At 39.3% G+C, this 17404-nt stretch overlaps 1 protein-coding gene and 1 long non-coding RNA gene across 8 annotated transcripts in view; one reads left to right on the top strand and one right to left on the bottom strand.

Annotated features, from left to right (window-relative positions):
* Positions 1-17404, top strand: part of NBEA (neurobeachin) — a 356767-nt gene that overhangs the window by 317475 nt on the left and 21888 nt on the right. For 6 of the 7 annotated variants that reach the window (XM_083498847.1, XM_083498848.1, XM_083498844.1 and 3 more), the window contains 2 exons: positions 15277-15366; positions 17195-17387. In XM_083498847.1, coding sequence (XP_083354973.1) covers positions 15277-15366; positions 17195-17387 — 283 coding nt within the window. Of the gene's footprint in view, positions 1-14891; positions 14955-15276; positions 15367-17194; positions 17388-17404 lie in introns of all 7 variants that reach the window. The other variant, XM_083498846.1, reaches the window with a different exon arrangement.
* The window catches only part of LOC310704933, a 66366-nt gene continuing 61869 nt past the window's right edge, over positions 12908-17404 (bottom strand). The window contains exons 4-5 of the long non-coding RNA XR_014525080.1: positions 14256-14346; positions 12908-13031 (exon numbers count right to left, since the gene is read on the bottom strand). This is a non-coding gene — a long non-coding RNA (uncharacterized lncRNA). The remainder of the gene's footprint in view (positions 13032-14255; positions 14347-17404) is intronic.

The following is a 17404-nucleotide window of genomic DNA, read 5'->3' as shown; positions in this document are numbered from 1 at the left end:
AATAGCTGGGAGCCTTTTTACTCTATTAGCACAGATTTCAGCTATATTGCAGTCATTACCTTAGAATAAATTACCTATTATTCTACAATGTTTTGCATTCTTCAACTTTTTGCAGTAAAGACTGCTGAACAATTTAGATAGTTTTCTTAGAAAATAGCAGAGCTGATCATCTTAACAATATTCGACATACTGATAATGTGCCTCTTTAATTGTCTTTTAAAGACAGCACGAACAATAGATTCAAGTTTTTTGCTGTAATATACAGCGGAGTGTTCCATTATCTGAATTCCCTGAAATAATTTTGGATTTATTTTTAGGATACAAAACAGCAGAATTCAACAGCTCCTTTGACTGAAATGACCTTGGCAAGGTTGGCTGCTTCTTGTTCTTGGAACTTCAACAAGGGCCTGAAGAATCTCTGTAGTGCAGTGTAGTTGTAACACTCCAAATTTCAATTTGCAAACTGGGAGCCAGTTTCAGGAACCTGCTCTCCCACTCTCGCCAGGAGTAAATGCCCACATGACAAGTTTAGGGGAAATCCTTCTCACCCATAACTGCAGCTAACTGCTGATAAACTCTTTTACTGCACTTCTATGCCTGGCTTCCAATTTGTTAATCACAATTAGCATGAAGTCAGCATTTGTCTGCACTGTACAATAGTGCAGCGAGACAAAAGGGGCAAATGGAAGCAAAGGTTTAGGAATCCTGAGAAAGGGAGAAACTCTAACAGGTAACAGAGGATTCAGAATTGTGTGGGCAACAACCTCTATCACTTCTTCGCCTACAATACAGTCATACCTCATGTTACGGACACTTCAGGTTACGTCTTTTCAGGTTGCATCCCGCGGCGACCCGGAAGTACCAGAAAGGGTTACTTCTGGGTTTCGCCACATGCGCAGAAGCACTAAATCACGCCGCACACCTGCGCAGATACGGCGCTTCAGGTTGCGCTCTTTTCAGGTTGCGTACGGGCCTCCAGAACGGATCCCATTCGCAACCAGAGGTACCACTGTATATATATAAATGATTACATAACATGCCATATCATACTTGCGATATTAATAAGAGATTTTGAGGTTCAAACCAGAGGTGACAATTGTTCTAGACAAATGTATGTATAATATCAGACCCAGAACTCAGCAGTTAAAGATCTGATCAACACAGGTAAACAAGCAGGGCCAGTCCTGCTATTAGGAAAAGTGAGATAGCTGCCTCAGACAGCAGGGGCCAGAGGGCAGCCGCAGTCACCCACTATTTTCCCTGAATCTTCTATGCTAGTCTGCCAAGTGCCTCCTAAGCAGGCCTACTGCACTCAATATGGTGTCGAATGTTGTCCTGTCACCAGTGTTTAAGTAATATCCAGCTGCTAGTCCAATCAGATTTCTGTCCATGGAATGGGAGCACTATTTTGTCCTTCTCCTCAGGTAGCAAAATGTCTTGAGCCAGCATCTAGGTACAATCAGAGTGATTCAAACACAAGACCTGAATCCAAGGCTTCACAAAGTTGGTGGCTCCTTCAAGGAAAGGTGGAGCAAGAAGTAGTTTTTTACCTCAGCCAACAAATATGAATTGAGGTTGTACAGAACATGTATTCCTAGGCTCACTAGCTACTGAGCCTTCTTCAGAGTAACTGATGGTGTGGCCATCTGCTTTTGTTTCTTCCATTAAGTTATTGGCAAAGTACCAAAGTGCAGTTATGTGGTGGCTGGATTATGAAGCGCTGGGTTCCTGTGATTGTGTGATGCACACAGCTGGGGAAATAGGTACAAGGCTCCAATGAGTGGGGTTTCTGACACTTTCCCCCCTCTTTTAGCATAGATACCAGAGCAATATAGCAAATAATAAATATAATTAATGAATTGGAATTGGATAATTCACTGTGTTCTGTTATTGCTGTGAGGGTATTTGTGTGCAATTTTAATTTAATTGCTTTCATTTTATATATTTGTAAGTCGCCTTTGGATCGCACATGAATGGACAGTTTTAAACAATCTAATAAACAAATAGTGTGCTTCACCTTATACCTTCAAATTAATTTTAAAAAATGGAATAAAGCTTCATTTTTTAAAAAATGCACCAAGTCCAGGCTAGTAAAGTACAGTGGTACCTCGGGTTACAGACGCTTCAGGTTACAGACTCCGCTAACTCAGAAATAGTACCTCGGGTTAAGAACTTTGCTTCGGGATGAGAATAGAAATTGCGCGGCAGCAGTGGGAGGCCCCATTAGCTAAAGTGGTGCTTCAGGTTGAGAACAGTTTCAGGTTAAGAACGGACCTCCAGAACGAATTAAGTTCTTAACCCGAGGTACCACTGTATAGCAATATATAGGGTGGCTTCATTTCTGTGTAATCAGAACTGATAAGAATATTTAGTAGGCAAATGTGCAATGAATTTGTAGAATACAAAATTTTATTTTACTATGTTGTTTAGTCATTTAGTCGTATCCGATTCTTCGCAACCCCATGGATCAGAGCACGCCAGGCACGCCTGTCTTCCACTGCCTCCCACTATATAAAATGCTTTGTCCTAGATGGTCAAATGTTTTTCTAGCTTGGTCTGTGAACTAACTGAACATAAAATCACATTTAAATTTTTAATACAGCTTTGTGTATATAACCTAAGAAAAATATGGCTATTACATACTTGGATTTACTGAGTGTGTCTGTTTCCATATCCTAGGCATTAAAAATAATGCTTTAGATGATCGTGCTTTATTTCTACAATAAGCTACCACCACAACAAACAATACCATTAAAAGCCATTCCTTCAACATCAAGTTTTCTCCAGGGTTTGCTTGGTTATTTTCTTCTGTCTGCCTCCTCAGGTTTCCTCTGTGTCATGTCTCACAAAAACTATTCTTTGCTATTAAGCAAATGGAACAAAACATCACATTTGGTTTCTGATATAAAACATTTACCGTATTTTTCGCCCTATAGGACGCACCAGCCCATAAGACGCACTTATTTTTTTGGGGGGGGTGATAAAGTTGAAAAAAATTATTCCCCCCCCCCAGCCCCAAAGAGCAAAGAAGCCATGACAGCGAGCGGGCTCGCTTTCCTGGCTTCGTTTTTAGCCTTGGGGCTGGGGGGCTGGGAGCGAAGGCAAGGTTGCACAACCTCGCCATCGCTCCCAGAGCTTGCGGGGCAGGGGGCGGGGGAAGCCCGAGCTTCCCCGACCCCAGCCCCCAGAACGGGTCAGAGAGCAATGGGGAAGCTGCACGCAGCTTTGCCATCGCTCTCAGAGCTTGCGGGGCAGGGGGCGGGGGAAGCCCGAGCTTCCCCGACCCCAGCCCCCAGAACGGGTTGGAGAGCGACTGGGCTAGGGGGATGGCTTCCTGAAGCCTGGAGAGCGAGAGGGGTCGGTGCGCACCGACCCCTCTCGCTCTGCAGGCTTCAGCGAAAGCCTGCATTCGCCCCATAGGATGCACACATATTTCCCCTTCATTTTTGGAGGGGAAAAAGTGCATCCTATAGGGTGAAAAATACGGTATAAATATGTAGGTTGAATTAATTTGTACAGGAAATGAAAATTAGAACATACACTATTATTAATAATATTAATAATAAATATATTTATTTCTGCTTTGTGAGATATTTCTTTTGTTAGTGACAAATGTCTGCTTTTCTCCTGTTCATAGTTATTAATACATAAGAAGATTGCCCAGGTTCTTCGACTTCTGGCGGAGGTCAGAGGAATGTAACATGGCTTTTGCATCTAATGACTAGCATTTTTATTTTCAATTAATTTCTAAATGAATTGAATTGAATTAATTTTATCCTTGTATGCCAGGATCCAGTGAAATATGCAACTAGTGCATCTACTCAAGACCTCTGGCTATTGGCTGTAGTATCTTTCCCCTCCAAAATAATCACTGTGGGTGATTCTCATACTCACCCGCCACATTCGGTTAGCACAAACATTTCCACTTGCACAGTGGGACTCCCCCCCCCCCCCGTGTGCAGCTCACACCCTCCCCAGATCTTCCACAGAGGCTTGGAAGAACCTCTAGAACAAATTTGGGAGGGGTGCAGGGAGGAGAGGGCGAGAACGTTGTGTTGTGCAAGCAGAAGGCCTTTTGCTGATGGAGCATTAACAGAATGCTGTGCTGGATACAACCCTGTATAATGTACTTTCAATGCACAATGCATTCTGAGAAATATATTATTTATGTAAGGTTTGGATTGGAACTGCTAGGTTGGCAGAAGCTGGGCCAGAGCAACGGGAGCTCACCCTGTTGCACGGATTCAAACTGCCGACCTTCCAGTCGGCAAGCCCAAGAGGCTCAGTGGTTTAGACCAAAACGCCCTGATATTTATGTAAGGGATATTTATGTAAGACATAGATTTGCATGAAATTCACATATGTTAATTTATATAGAGTTACAAAGGTAGAAATTATGCTTTACATGGTCATGTTGTATTTAATAAGCCAAAACAACAAAAAGGCGCTATTAAAAATAAAATAGTTTGACTATAAATGAAATACATTTCACCATAGTCGAGCAGATTGTAACCAGATGACATGTGTACCTGCGTAGTCTGCTGTTCAGGTCTTGTTGACGGGCAGATTCAAGGAAGCTGCTCTGCAATTTTTACTGTTCTTTATCTTCACACTGGATATGGACTGGATAGCCCTTCAAATAGAGGACCATGTGTTGTAAAGTTGGAAATGGCTACCATACGTTTCCTGATAAGGACCTGACCAGAAATCCTCCCATGCCAAACTAGACAGGGCATGGCAATCTCAGGAGCCAGGTCTAAAAATCTGACTAGAGCAGCATGCATTTACAATCAGTTGCCTCCCAGTTGCTTTCCAACCTGTTTGGGGAAAAGATATAGTGAATTCTATTGCTGCATTTCAGGGTGTAAACTAGTCCAGAAATGGCAGGTGTGAACAACATTCACACACCTGCCATTTCTGGTCTAGTTTACTTCTTGGGTATGATCATTTCAAAGAATGGATTTTCTTTCTTTCTCCATTTTCTTTAGGATTAGGCAGTGAAGTCAATAAAAAAAAAAAAAGGCCTGGGAACTATAATCTCCACTTCTGAACGTTTTATTTACTTGCAGTTCAGTTGTTAGGAGGCTTACCTGATAATCTGACAGTTGGGATGACTCCCAAAGACTCTCCAAATGCCTAAGAACCTGGTTAGTTGGTAACAATGGTAAGAACTGCTATCGTAAGTTTATAGTTGTGGGAACCAGCACAGGACTGTGAAAATATTCTATAGTTGAACTGGCTACAGCCTTTATCATCCGCTCTGCTCGAAGGCTCCCTTCTGTGTTTTATAAGGAAGTTAGATGAGAGGCTTTCATGCAGCCTCTCTGGGGATCAGGTTGCTGAAGTGTAGGGATTTAGATTTCTCCAAGCCAAGAGTTCTTCCCAAGAGATGGGCTTGGACAGTGGCAAGTTTAACAGTATGTTAATATAAATAGCTCTAGCAATAGCTCTATGAACCCATCCAAAGCAAAAATTAAACTAGAACAGTTTCCTGTTTCTTTAGATTTAAAAATATGTATATTTCAAGAAAGAAGATATCCCCCCCTCAATTACAACCCCTCAGGATTCCTCAGTAAGCAGAGCTTTCCCCCCAGTTCTGACACCTCTCAGGTGGGCGCCATGGCCATTCTAAGAGAACAAGGGAGGTGTTCATGGTGAGTTCTGGCACCTCTTTTTCTAGAAAAATAGCACTGCCAGTAAGAATAGTTAAATAAGTATCATAATCAACCATTCAAATATTGTTCCCCCAGGAAACAATACAAAATAAAACAGCAGGATGGCATTGCATGTAGCAATCTAGATTAGTACAAGTAAAATTTACAGCCACAACACGTTTTTGCAAACCTTGTATGAGAAGGAGGCTTTTCCTGTTTCACAGTTCCTTCCAGCATTCTTCTTTGTTTTCTCTAGGCCTTAGCTATTTTAATCATTTGTTTCATTATATTTTTGTTTAAATCATTGTTTGTATTATAATGTCGCTGTTACACATTTTGGAATTTTATTCAAATTGAAAGGCAGGATCTAAATATTCTAGATAAAAATATTGGGTTGAGTGTTTCAGACACTTTGGTTGGACTGTATTAGAGTAAATCATTGTCTCTCAAAGAAAATTGTGGAAGAGCATGAGTTTTAGGTGTTGCAAATAAAGACTATAAATTCTCTATGGCTGCTGTTGCCCAGTTCACAGTTGTAAGTAGTTAAGTGCCGCTGAAACCAAAGGGCTTCAGTTTCTGTTGAATAGTATCCCATAAAAGAATATTTGGAAGACCTTGAATCTCATTATACTGAAATTACAAACAAGACTGTAGACTGGTAAGGCTGGTAGTTTGTGGGTTTATTGTTTACCATTAATATACATGTATTTCATGAGTAAGCAATCACCAGGAGCTGTGGGGTTATGCATGGCTATATAAATGTGATATTGTAATATAATCTTTATTCTAACTGAAATTCTATATTGCATGCTTTTCTCTGCTATATTTTATCAGATATTTCAGGAAAAATATTCTTACAAAAGCCATTATGGACTATATTGGAGCCCCTTGCCATAATCCATGTTTAGTGAAGTTTTTAATGTCTGGTGTTTTATTGTATTTTAAATATTTTGTTGGAAGCCACCCAGAGTGACTAGGGAAAACCCAGCCAGATGCGTGGGGTATAAATAAATTGCTGTTGTTGTTGTTGTTGTTGTTATCCAAAGCTGTGCCCACTACATGACAAAATGTGAGGGGCAGCAGAATTGATGATAAGAGGTGTAAAGATTTCCCAAGTGTAAGGAAAACCAAACAGAACATCCACCCAAACATTGATGGAAAGTATGCCTGAAAAGTGAAATCCTCACAAGTAAACATGGCATGCATCAAGCCTGTTTTAGGCTGATAATTTTTAAAGCCCACTGTTGAGCTCTTTAAATAAAAACTGAACTAGGCAGCTGTAAGCAATTGCTGTTAAATTTCATGAGCACCAAAAAGCATTTTTATCAGGAGACAGGGGGCAGTTTCAAATTCACAGTAAAGCTTTCTCCTTTCAAGTTATTCAGAATCTTAGCATTTAATTTAGATGAGGATGAAATTCTTTTCAGCCAATGGCTTCTAGGCTCCTTAAAAATATAATTAAATCCAGTGCTTTTTCTTATACAAATAAAAAAGTGAGGCTTGCTGAGCTCATGGTGGGTGGTCAGGCGGAAATATATGAGACCCATTCATGAGAAGCAGTTCCATTAGTAACTCCTGAAAAGCATGATGGAAAATACGTGAGACTTGCCTGAAGACATTTGCATTATTATGGTTTTTATTATTTACTTGTAAACCACATAGAGAATATTGGTTAGTGGGCAGTATATAAATATTAAAAATAAAGAAATACTAACAGAGCAATCCAAACCCCCAATCCACTGTGCTGCAGGGGGTTTGGATGAAGAGGAAATCCTTCCACCAGCCTCCACGTGTCAGGGGGCTCCCAACTCTGCCAGCAAGTACTCAGAAGCACTTGCCCAAATGATGGGCTGAAGCTCCCACTAACAGCATCTCTGCCTTTTCAAAATGGATGCCTTTCTTAGTTCACCAGTATTGTGTTGGTACCTGCTCGTTTGTGTCTAGGTGCACCAATGGCACCTAATGTCTTCCTCCTTGCCAGTTGTACCCTAGTAGTTTGAGACCATGCAAACTTGGCTTCCCCAAAAATATTTTCTAATACCTTGTGCTCTCCTAAATTATTTTACCATTCCTGATCTCTTTTTAAGAGCACTTCCGTTAGAAGGTTACATGATCTTTGCTGGGTGGGCTGGCCAGTTACTTTTTAATGAAGTGGTGAAGTATATGATTAGTATGTGTGATATCATATTCAGCCTATCCAGTCATGGGTCACAGGCAGCTGGAGGCTGAGACCATAGCTAGGAAGGAAATCCATCGCCAGACATCACTTTGTTAGATGGACCATTAGGCTGGATACACATTGCTTCCTAAACTTGCAGGTGCCAACAGTCACCATTCTGGATTGCAGAAAGCCACCAGCCCCTTCAGAAGAGTCAGGGCTACAGAAGTTAAAGATGAGAAGTTGAAGGTGAACTGTAGGAACCTGAGGGTGCTTGACTAATGTTGCTTTTAGGTTGTGACTCTCGAAAAGTACTAATGTAATCACAGATTGTCATTTAAAGACAATAGAATTTCAGTAGTGCCCCAGAACTATGGAATAACTAGGCTTATGTGGTTCAATGATTATATCTCCTTTATACCTGGATGGGGGAAAATTAAATTAAGAAGACCTACAATGGGGTAATATACATATATATACATATACATAGTATATATATTCTTCCATACAGATGTACCACTTAAATCACTGCCATTATATACATTACACTGAAAATACATTTTAAATAATTTGATTTTGTTAGGACTTATGAAGCAGGATTTTTAGCTTCTACACCATTTTCATTTTGGTCTTCATCTCCCAACAGTGCCAGCTGAAGACTCATTTTTGCTTTTCAGTGAAACTCTTCCATGCTTTTAAAGATGCCAAAGCCAAACTGAAATCAATATTCTTCACCTAGCTTGTCACAAGTACTGAATATTTTGATGCTATTTTAACAGCTATAAGCACAAATAAAGAAGCAGGATCTCATATCATTAGTATGAAACAATAACATCTTCAAACTGCATATGATTTCTACCCAGAGGGCTGTCAGTCTTGCCTGTCTAAAGAACAGAGTGCTTATGGGCTATTAATCATGCTGGCTTTGTAGAAATAGCATTAAAAGGAGAAATAGCATTAAAATTAATAGTGTTACTTATTGAGCACAAGAGACAAAACATGAAAATAATTTCAATTCATTATCATATGTGCTTAAGGAAATAGCTCTTCCATCTCCTACAATATTTTTTATTTTGCTGCTTTAATGCAAGATTATGTTTTGGTTTTCTACTAGGATGGCCAAGTGAGAAAGACTCCTGCACTTTTAATAGCTGCAGACCCTCCAAGTGTCCCTATTTTCCTGATTTAAAGAAGCTGTCCCAGTTTCTGATTTGACCCCAGAATTTCTCACTTTTCCTTAGGATGTCCCTATTTTCATTGGAGAAATGTTGGAAGGTATGGAGTTATCCGACCCCCAAGCCATCTGAAGGCAATCCTGTACAGTGGTACCTCGGGTTAAGAACTTAATTCGTTCTGGAGGTCCGTTCTTAACCTGAAACTGTTCTTAACCTGAGATACCACTTTAGATAATGGGGCCTCCCGCTGCCACCACGCCGCCAGAGCACACTTTCTGTTCTCATCCTGAAGCAAAGTTCTTAACCCGAGGTACTATTTCTGGGTTAGTGGAGTCCATAGCCTGAACCATCTGTAACCTGAAGCTTCTGTAACCCGAGGTACCACTGTATAGGGAAGGTTTTTTAATGTTTAATGTTTTATTATGTTTTTATATATGTTGGAAGCTGCCCAGAGTGCCTGGGGAAACAAGATGTATGAGGCATAAATAGTAACATTATCATTATGGTTCCAGTAGTAGATAGGTAGCCGTGTTGGTCTGCCATAGTCAAAATAAAAAAATTCCTTCCAGTAGCACCTTAAAGACCAACTAAGTTAGTTCTTGGTATGAGCTTTCGTGTGCATCTGTAGAAGTGTGCATGCACACGAAAGCTCATACCAAGAACTAACTTAGTTGGTCTTTAAGGTGCTACTGGAAGGAATTATCATTATGGAACGGGATGTCCCCATTTTCATCAGAGAAATGTTGGAGGGTATGTTATCTGCATTTTCATACATAGACTTATAGTCAGAAATCCTCAAGTCCAATTCATTGCTCAAATTCTAGCATCTTCTGCATACCCAGTGATGGCCACTAGCCTCTACTTAGTGCTTATCATTCCAAGGAAAGAGAGCCCACCGCCTCCCAAGGATAAACGAGCTCTTATCTTTAGGCTGTTTTACTAATATTTTGCTAAAATGTAGAAATTCACAAAAGATTGCGAGGAGTTTCAGCATTCATCTACAAATGTTTCCAGCATTCATGGTCACAAAACAGCAGGAACAAGCCATTAAGCACTTCTTCTATGTAAGCTCCCATTCAGATTAGATGACACACATACTCTTCAGTGGATTGTAGTCAGTGTTGGAGTTATGGTTTATGCAGTCCTTTTGAGGAGCCCTTTTGGTTCACCTGTGCATGACTAAAAGTATGACAGAGCTAAATGCATAAGAACCAGTTAATTAATAACACGGGCTGCCTTTTTACTCTTATATTATCAAACAATATTTTTTTCATAACATATAACTAACAGCCAGATTTCTCACTTGCTCTAATACCCCTAGTTACTACTGGATTTTCTAGACACTTCTTAAGATAACCACGAACAAGAGAAAGTTCTGGCAAGTTCTAGTAAAGAACATGTCTGTGTTCTACAGCAGCTATATTTTAATCAGGAAGTAGGAAAAATGAAGAGTGGAAACCACAGCAAATTAGAATCCAGCAATGATATGGCAATTGTTTGTAGTGACATTTCAAGGGTATCCTCTCAGTTAATGATGTATACTAAGATCTTGAGTGCCCCCAGCCATACGGGTTCCTACTGCTGTTCATACCTATAAATCCACTACTGATTGTAGTCAGTTGGTTTTGTTTTTCTTGAGGTGCAACTCACACTTAATTCTTGAAAACAGATTCTCTTTGTAGCTACAGGGTGAATAAAATGAGGTTTTTTACATTGTGATCAGACTTTTCAAAAGGGCCAGATGGAGATCACATGAAATACCGTGGGAGAAATAAAAAAGATGTTGCTATGGTTCTCACTAGTGCCACGGGGATTTTGTGAGCCTGGCATTATCGTTCTATTGCTACCTGGCTGTGAATATGACATAGGGAAGGTGTTCCATAATTTTTAAGAGGCTACAGAGGTGTTGTATCCATTTCAGAAATATCATTGTCGGAATGAGCCATCAGATAGCGTAGGGAGAAAAATGAAAAGCAGGATGAGGGAAGGACAGCAGACCGTTAAGAGGGGAAGAGGACTGACAAATGCAGAGGATAAGAAAGATAGATGAACCTTCCTCCCCCTTTTTTTTCTTGAGGTAAACCAGAATGTTCCCTGAAGTGCTTGAAGTGCAGATGTTGTCTTAGGTGTGGTATAACCACAAAGCATCTGGAGCTCTGTTTGCCAGATAGATTTCCTGCTATTCCTTATTGAATAACACCAAAGCTGCATTTTATATACAGTGGTACCTCGGGTTACATATGCTTCAGGTTACAGACTCCACTAACCCAGAAATATTACCTCGGGTTAAGAACTTTGCTTCAGGATGAGAACAGAAATTGTGCTCCGGTGGCGCGGCAGCAGCAGGAGGCCCCATTAGCTAAAGTGGTACCTCAGGTTAAGAACAGACCTCCGGAACGAATTAAGTACTTAACCCGAGGTACCACTGTATGGGGTTTTGATATAATGTCAGTGCTGAATGGACACCCATATGACTGCCAACTTCTGTTGTTGTTTTTTATAATAAGGGTTTGTTAAGTGGGACTTTGCCCTGATAATACACTTGGCAAGTGGAAAAAGAAAGGAGAAAGAAACCCGCCCCCAAATGACATGTATAAGTGACAAACGCCCATATTTGTAAGACATACCAGTGGAGCAGAGTGGAATCCCATCAGCCTCAACCAGCATGGCTGATGGTCAAGAATTATGGCAGTTGCAGTTCATTCTTATTGTAGATTAATTTATATGTATACCAAAAGACATGCTAAAGTATGTCTAAATGAGCCAGACTAAAGTGCTTGTACACGCCACACATTTAGAGCACATGACTTCCCCCAAAGAACCCTGGGAACTGCTGGGAATTATATCTCTGCAGGAGGTAAACTACTGTTCCCATGATTCTTTGGGGGAAGCCATGTGCTTTAAATGTGTGGTGTGTATGCAGCCTTCATTTCCATTTAAGGCAATGGGACTTACGTAGCACCTAACTTGGTCACTGATTTCCGTGAAACTTAGGAGCAATTAACTTAGTCAGGACCCAACCCATAATGTGTTAGCATAGCATATGTTTTCCATTTCATGTATCATGTGGGTTCAAAACTGATTGCATCTATGATGTTTCCTTTAGCCAATTCTATGAAATAATGGACAATAAAAAGGCTCTGGAATCATTATCAGTTATCATGTGTCAAGATGATTACAATTGCTGTATTTTAGGTGTCAAAGACATGGGCTAACAGTGTTAACAGCAATCAGACATGTAACAAAACCAATTTAAGCATGTGAAAAAACTCTTGATTGTGACTTGAAACGTCAACGATAACTGTACTAAAGATGTAGGTTAGTTTACTTTTAAGATCACAAAGCTATGGGAATATCTGGTCTTTAATTAATTATTGTAACTTTAGGGGACAATTTCCTTCTGAATTACAAATACAAATCTCTGTATCCAGTCCATGTAGGAATTGGAAGAAATTTGTATTTGTCTAATTTGACAGGTATAAGTAAACTTGAGATCACCTCTCTCTGGCATTTTCCCTTCCTTGAGAATGTTAATTCAAAAGTATTTTGAGACTTGTAATAGATAATAATAGTTGGACCAACATAAACAGTAATATCTGATGCTATCTTTATATTAGCATATAATAGCTTGGCAAGTAGAAGCTGATAGCTGTGCCTGATTTGCAGCCTATACGGGTATTGAAAATTAAGAGGGTTACCATTGACTCCTCTGTATAGAAAATCAGGTGGTAAAAAGCCACTGAGTACATACTAAATAAGATGTATTTAGCTGTAAAATAATGGTTGCCTTTGACAGAATAAATTTAAGTGCCCATCTCTTCTAATCTAAACAACCCATCTTATTTAGAAGTTACTGCTGTTTTCAACCTCCCTCTTTGTTAACATAAATCTGTTTGAAGAAGGAGGCAAAATCAATAGCATTGGTGTAAACTGAAGTTGTAGCTGTATAATCAGAATTTGCCAAAGACTGGTCAACTTGAAAGCAAATGTGTAAATTAAAGCCCGGCAGCACTTTGCAAGATTTAATTCATTTCTCTGCTGCATCTGCAAAAGAAAAGAAACATTATTTAAGCCATTACTATAAAAAGTGGCAGATGAATGTCCATGATTAATATAGATACTCAATATAACATTTTTATTTCAAAATGATGCTTTAAAAGCACAAGAAAATTGCCTTAATGTTGTCAGACTACTGAAAATAAGGGTTATTTGCTTGAATTGTTTATCAAAAGAGCTTTTTCTGGAAACCTTTGCATCCTCAACAGACATTGTTTGGCATTAAACATTTGTATTATTCCTCACACACTCTTATGATTAAATATTTAACACAGAGAGGGGGGAGCAGTCTGGTTCCACAGGAATGTGCATGATAAAATGCTGATGTCTAAAAAAGAAGTTTCTGAAAAATATATTTTTTTAATAATTTAAGTTATTTAAGTTCTGGAGAATATATTGTTGTATCGGTGTTTGACTTTCCCAATAGATGTCATGGGGGATGGTAAAAGGCCAAATCCAATGCTCACACAACACACACAGTGTTGAAGGAATGGATCCTACTACACAAGGACAAAAAGAGCACACCTAGTTTTCTATGTTCAACATACGCAGGTTGTTAATTGGAACCACTGGTGTTTAAAAAACAACCAATGACTTGGAGGAGGAGGAGAGCCCACCATCAGCAACTGGCATTTAGGCAAATGTGGGGGTCCCACTGATCCTGAATTTAACATTATTTTAAGAGTCCCCCTCCCTAGGGTTTCCTGGCCCTGCACTTTACGTAGCAACAACCACGGAGAAGACTTTTCCTTGCCCCTTGACAGTGCCACCTGCAAGGCCTCCCCCACTGATCTCATAGTAAGTCTTGCAAGAGGGGCAGCTCCAGCCCCTAGCCATTCAGGGCTTTGTGCTTCGGTACCAAAGCCTTGAATTTAGCCCAATAGCTGACCAGCAGCCACTACAATGCTTTAAGAAGTGGTGGCACATTGTCCTGTATTTTGCACCAGCTGCATCTCCTGGACCATTTTCAAGGCTAGCCCCACATAGAGCACTTATTGGAGTCCAATAGGGAGGTTATTAGAGCATGAGTCTCTGAAGCCAGGCTATAGGTGGAGAACCAGGTGTAGCTTGCCACTGAAGCTACCTGAGCCTCAAATACCAGCTTAGAATCAAGGAAGTAGTACCCCTAAGCCACATACCTGATCCTTCAGGGCAAATGCAACCCCACCCAAAACAGGTCATTTCCCTAATCCAAATAAAGGAACCACTCACCCACAGCACCTCTGTATTTTCAGGCTCAATTTATTGGCCTTCATCCAGTCCATAACAGCCTCCAGGCACCAGTGTAGCACATGCCCAGCCTCTTTTGATTCATGTGAAATGGAGAGAGAGAGAGAGAAAGCTGAGTGTCATCAGCATATTGATGGCATCACACTTCAAATCCCTGGGTGTTTTGCTACTAAATCCAAGTCTGAAGCCAAATGGGAATGGCCACTATAAAAAAATGATTTAAGATCAGTTTTCTGGGTTTTGTTCTAGAATAAATATGATATTTTTAAAAAAGATTTCTGTCTGAAGGACAAGTTCTACTTCTGCTTTAAATTGCTCCTTTTAATTTCTAAAATAAATTTTAAAACAATGTGGACCAAATCATGGGCACAGCTAAATATTCTTAGTTAGAAAAGCATGCACTTAGTGAGAACAAAGCACACCAAAATTACTCATATAAGCATGTCACGTTAAATAGTTTTCATAGCATACTTGATCTTCCACACTTATGCCTTGTTGTTGATATATGAATCATTTGTAATTGTTGGTTTTGTTGTAAATTTTTGTATTTATTTTTTTTAGATTTGTGTTTTCCCCAAAAAATTATTTCACATTTTCTTTTTCTTTTTTTCATTTAAGATTCCAGAAGCTTATTTTATTAGGGATCCTCATACTTTCCTCCTTACAAAGGACTTTATTAAGGTATACATGCTGTATTTAGTGCAGAGAAATCTCACAAGACCTTAACTGCATGTCCTCACAGGTTAACATTTTCACATGCATTTTCAGCTACTTGAAATAGGAATGGTTAGTTGGTTAACTGAAGCATGCTTGAAAGGAGAAGCAAAGCTTGTCTACAAAATACTAACACTTGGATGAGTCTGCAGCCTGGGAGAAGAGCACCCGGTGAATTTTCTGGACTTTTTTCATGGCTGACTTGGGATATGCTTGCATTGTCAAGGAGTGTGTTGACCTATCTCTTTGATGCATATTGATTATGACAATCACTCTCCTTTCCCTGCAGGCCATGGAGGCACAGATACAGAACTTTGGACAGACGCCATCTCAGTTGCTTATTGAGCCACATCCGCCTCGGAGCTCTGCCATGCACCTGGTGAGATATAACTGCTTGTTGGGAATTTATTTCCTCTGAATCTGAGGATCCTTTATAGGTCATAAAATACCAATTTAAGTAACACTTTCTCTTTATGTGCCCTGAGTTCCCCACAAACACTGTATGTTTTACTCTGTGCAGATAAATTGCATGATTATAGTATAATGGTAAATTTGTGGCTTGACAGTCACAGATTTTGTTTTCCCCAATTCCTTGGTTTTCTTTTAACAAGTCCCTCTCATCATGAATATGTATTTGATGAATACTATTGTGCAAAATAAAAAAGCCCAGAAGATTTTCTTATGGTGGGGATCATATTGCAAGAAGAGAATGCAGCATTAGGAAATGATTTATGTGATTTATGAACACTGGCTACTTGTCAGAAGTGAGGAATTGTAGTTCAAATCATGTGGGAAACCTCCAGCCCACTCTCTGGAGAGGACACAGTGTGCACTTTTAACTTCAGTTTGAACTCCCAAATCATTCCTATCCATTCTTTTGTGTATTTATTCCAGAAGAAGAAGAAATCCATTATTCACCTAAAACTGGAAACAATGAGATCTGTTTTTATTTTTGCTCTTTGTTTGGAACATCATAACTATCAGGATTTTTTAAATAAAGTTTCAGTAAATTCCAAAGTATAGTGTTTTTGACAGTTTTTTTTAAAAAAAAACTTAGAGGAAACATAGTATAAGTAATAATTTTGGCGGCACTGAACTTTTAATAATAATAATAATAATAATAATAATAATAATAATAATAATAATAATAATAATAAATTTATATCCCGCCCTCCCCGGCTAAAGCCAGGCTCAGAGCGGCTAACATCATACAAGTAAGACAATGCATAAAACAAGCGATCAATAAATTAAGGTACACCCCACAATTAATTCAAAAAATTACAATTAAAACTGGACAAGTGGCAATCTTCAGGTTAAAATTGAAGACGGTTAAAAACAGTCATCAAGGCTGTCTGAAATATTTTATTTAATATAAAAAGCAGTTTACATTGTTAGGTTAAGGACAAGATTGTTAAAAATCCTATATGTCAACTTAGAATGCATAATGCTTCTGAAAACAAATTTCATTAGCAGTGTTCTCCTCATCACTCTTAGTTTTCAAACATTTTATTTATTTGTTATTCAAAGACAAAAATAGCTGTTTATATACTTATCCATACATGTGCCTCCAACCCAAAGAGCCTAAGGGATGTCCATCTGTTTCCATGGGCTTGGGGAGCCACTCTAGATTTTTTTTTTTAGAAAAAATATTTTTGAAACAGTAGTCACACATGCATGCATACTTACCACATAATGCACATGGGGCTGCCATTTTCAACAGAGCCCAATATTTCTTCTTAAAATGTATAGGGTTTTTTGTCCTGTGGGTGCCATTAAAATCAGTGTTGCCATTGGCTTCTATGAAACTGTTAACTGGTTGTTTTTCAGCCGCTGCATTATATATAATGTAAACCTTATGAAAGATGTAAGTGGTGCTTCTGTTTGATTGACACTGTCACTATATGAAGTGCTGTAACTATTGAGATATTCTTTCTGTTAATGCTGACTTTATCATTTCACACCCTGTAATGATAACCCAATGGACCTTAACCATACCTCTTCTCTATTTCCCCTTGTGTAATGCTCCACCAATAGCTTTGCTAGTTTTGGTGTCCTGTTCTTGTAGCTTAGATGTGCATATAACATTGTTCCCCCTGTATGTGCAAATGCTTCCTGATTCGCTTAACCTTATTTTCCCCTCAGACCTCTTCACTAATTGTGTTATCCCTTCTGTTTTCTTCTGCTCTCTTCTCCTTTCTACTCAACAGTGTTTCCTTCCACAGAGTCCACTTATGTTTAAAGATCAGATGCAGCAGGATGTTATAATGGTTCTCAAATTTCCATCAAATTCTCCTGTCACACATGTGGCAGCCAACACGCTTCCGCATCTTACTATTCCTGCCGTGGTAACTGTGACTTGCAGCCGACTTTTTGCAGTGAATAGATGGCACAACACTGTAGGTATGTCTTCCTAAAGA

Source organism: Podarcis liolepis (assembly GCF_965112155.1).
Source record: "Podarcis liolepis genome assembly, chromosome: 4".
Taxonomy (NCBI): Eukaryota; Metazoa; Chordata; class Lepidosauria; order Squamata; family Lacertidae; genus Podarcis; species Podarcis liolepis.
Note: the sequence above shows the minus strand (reverse complement) of the source record. Positions and strands in the feature narration are given on the sequence as shown.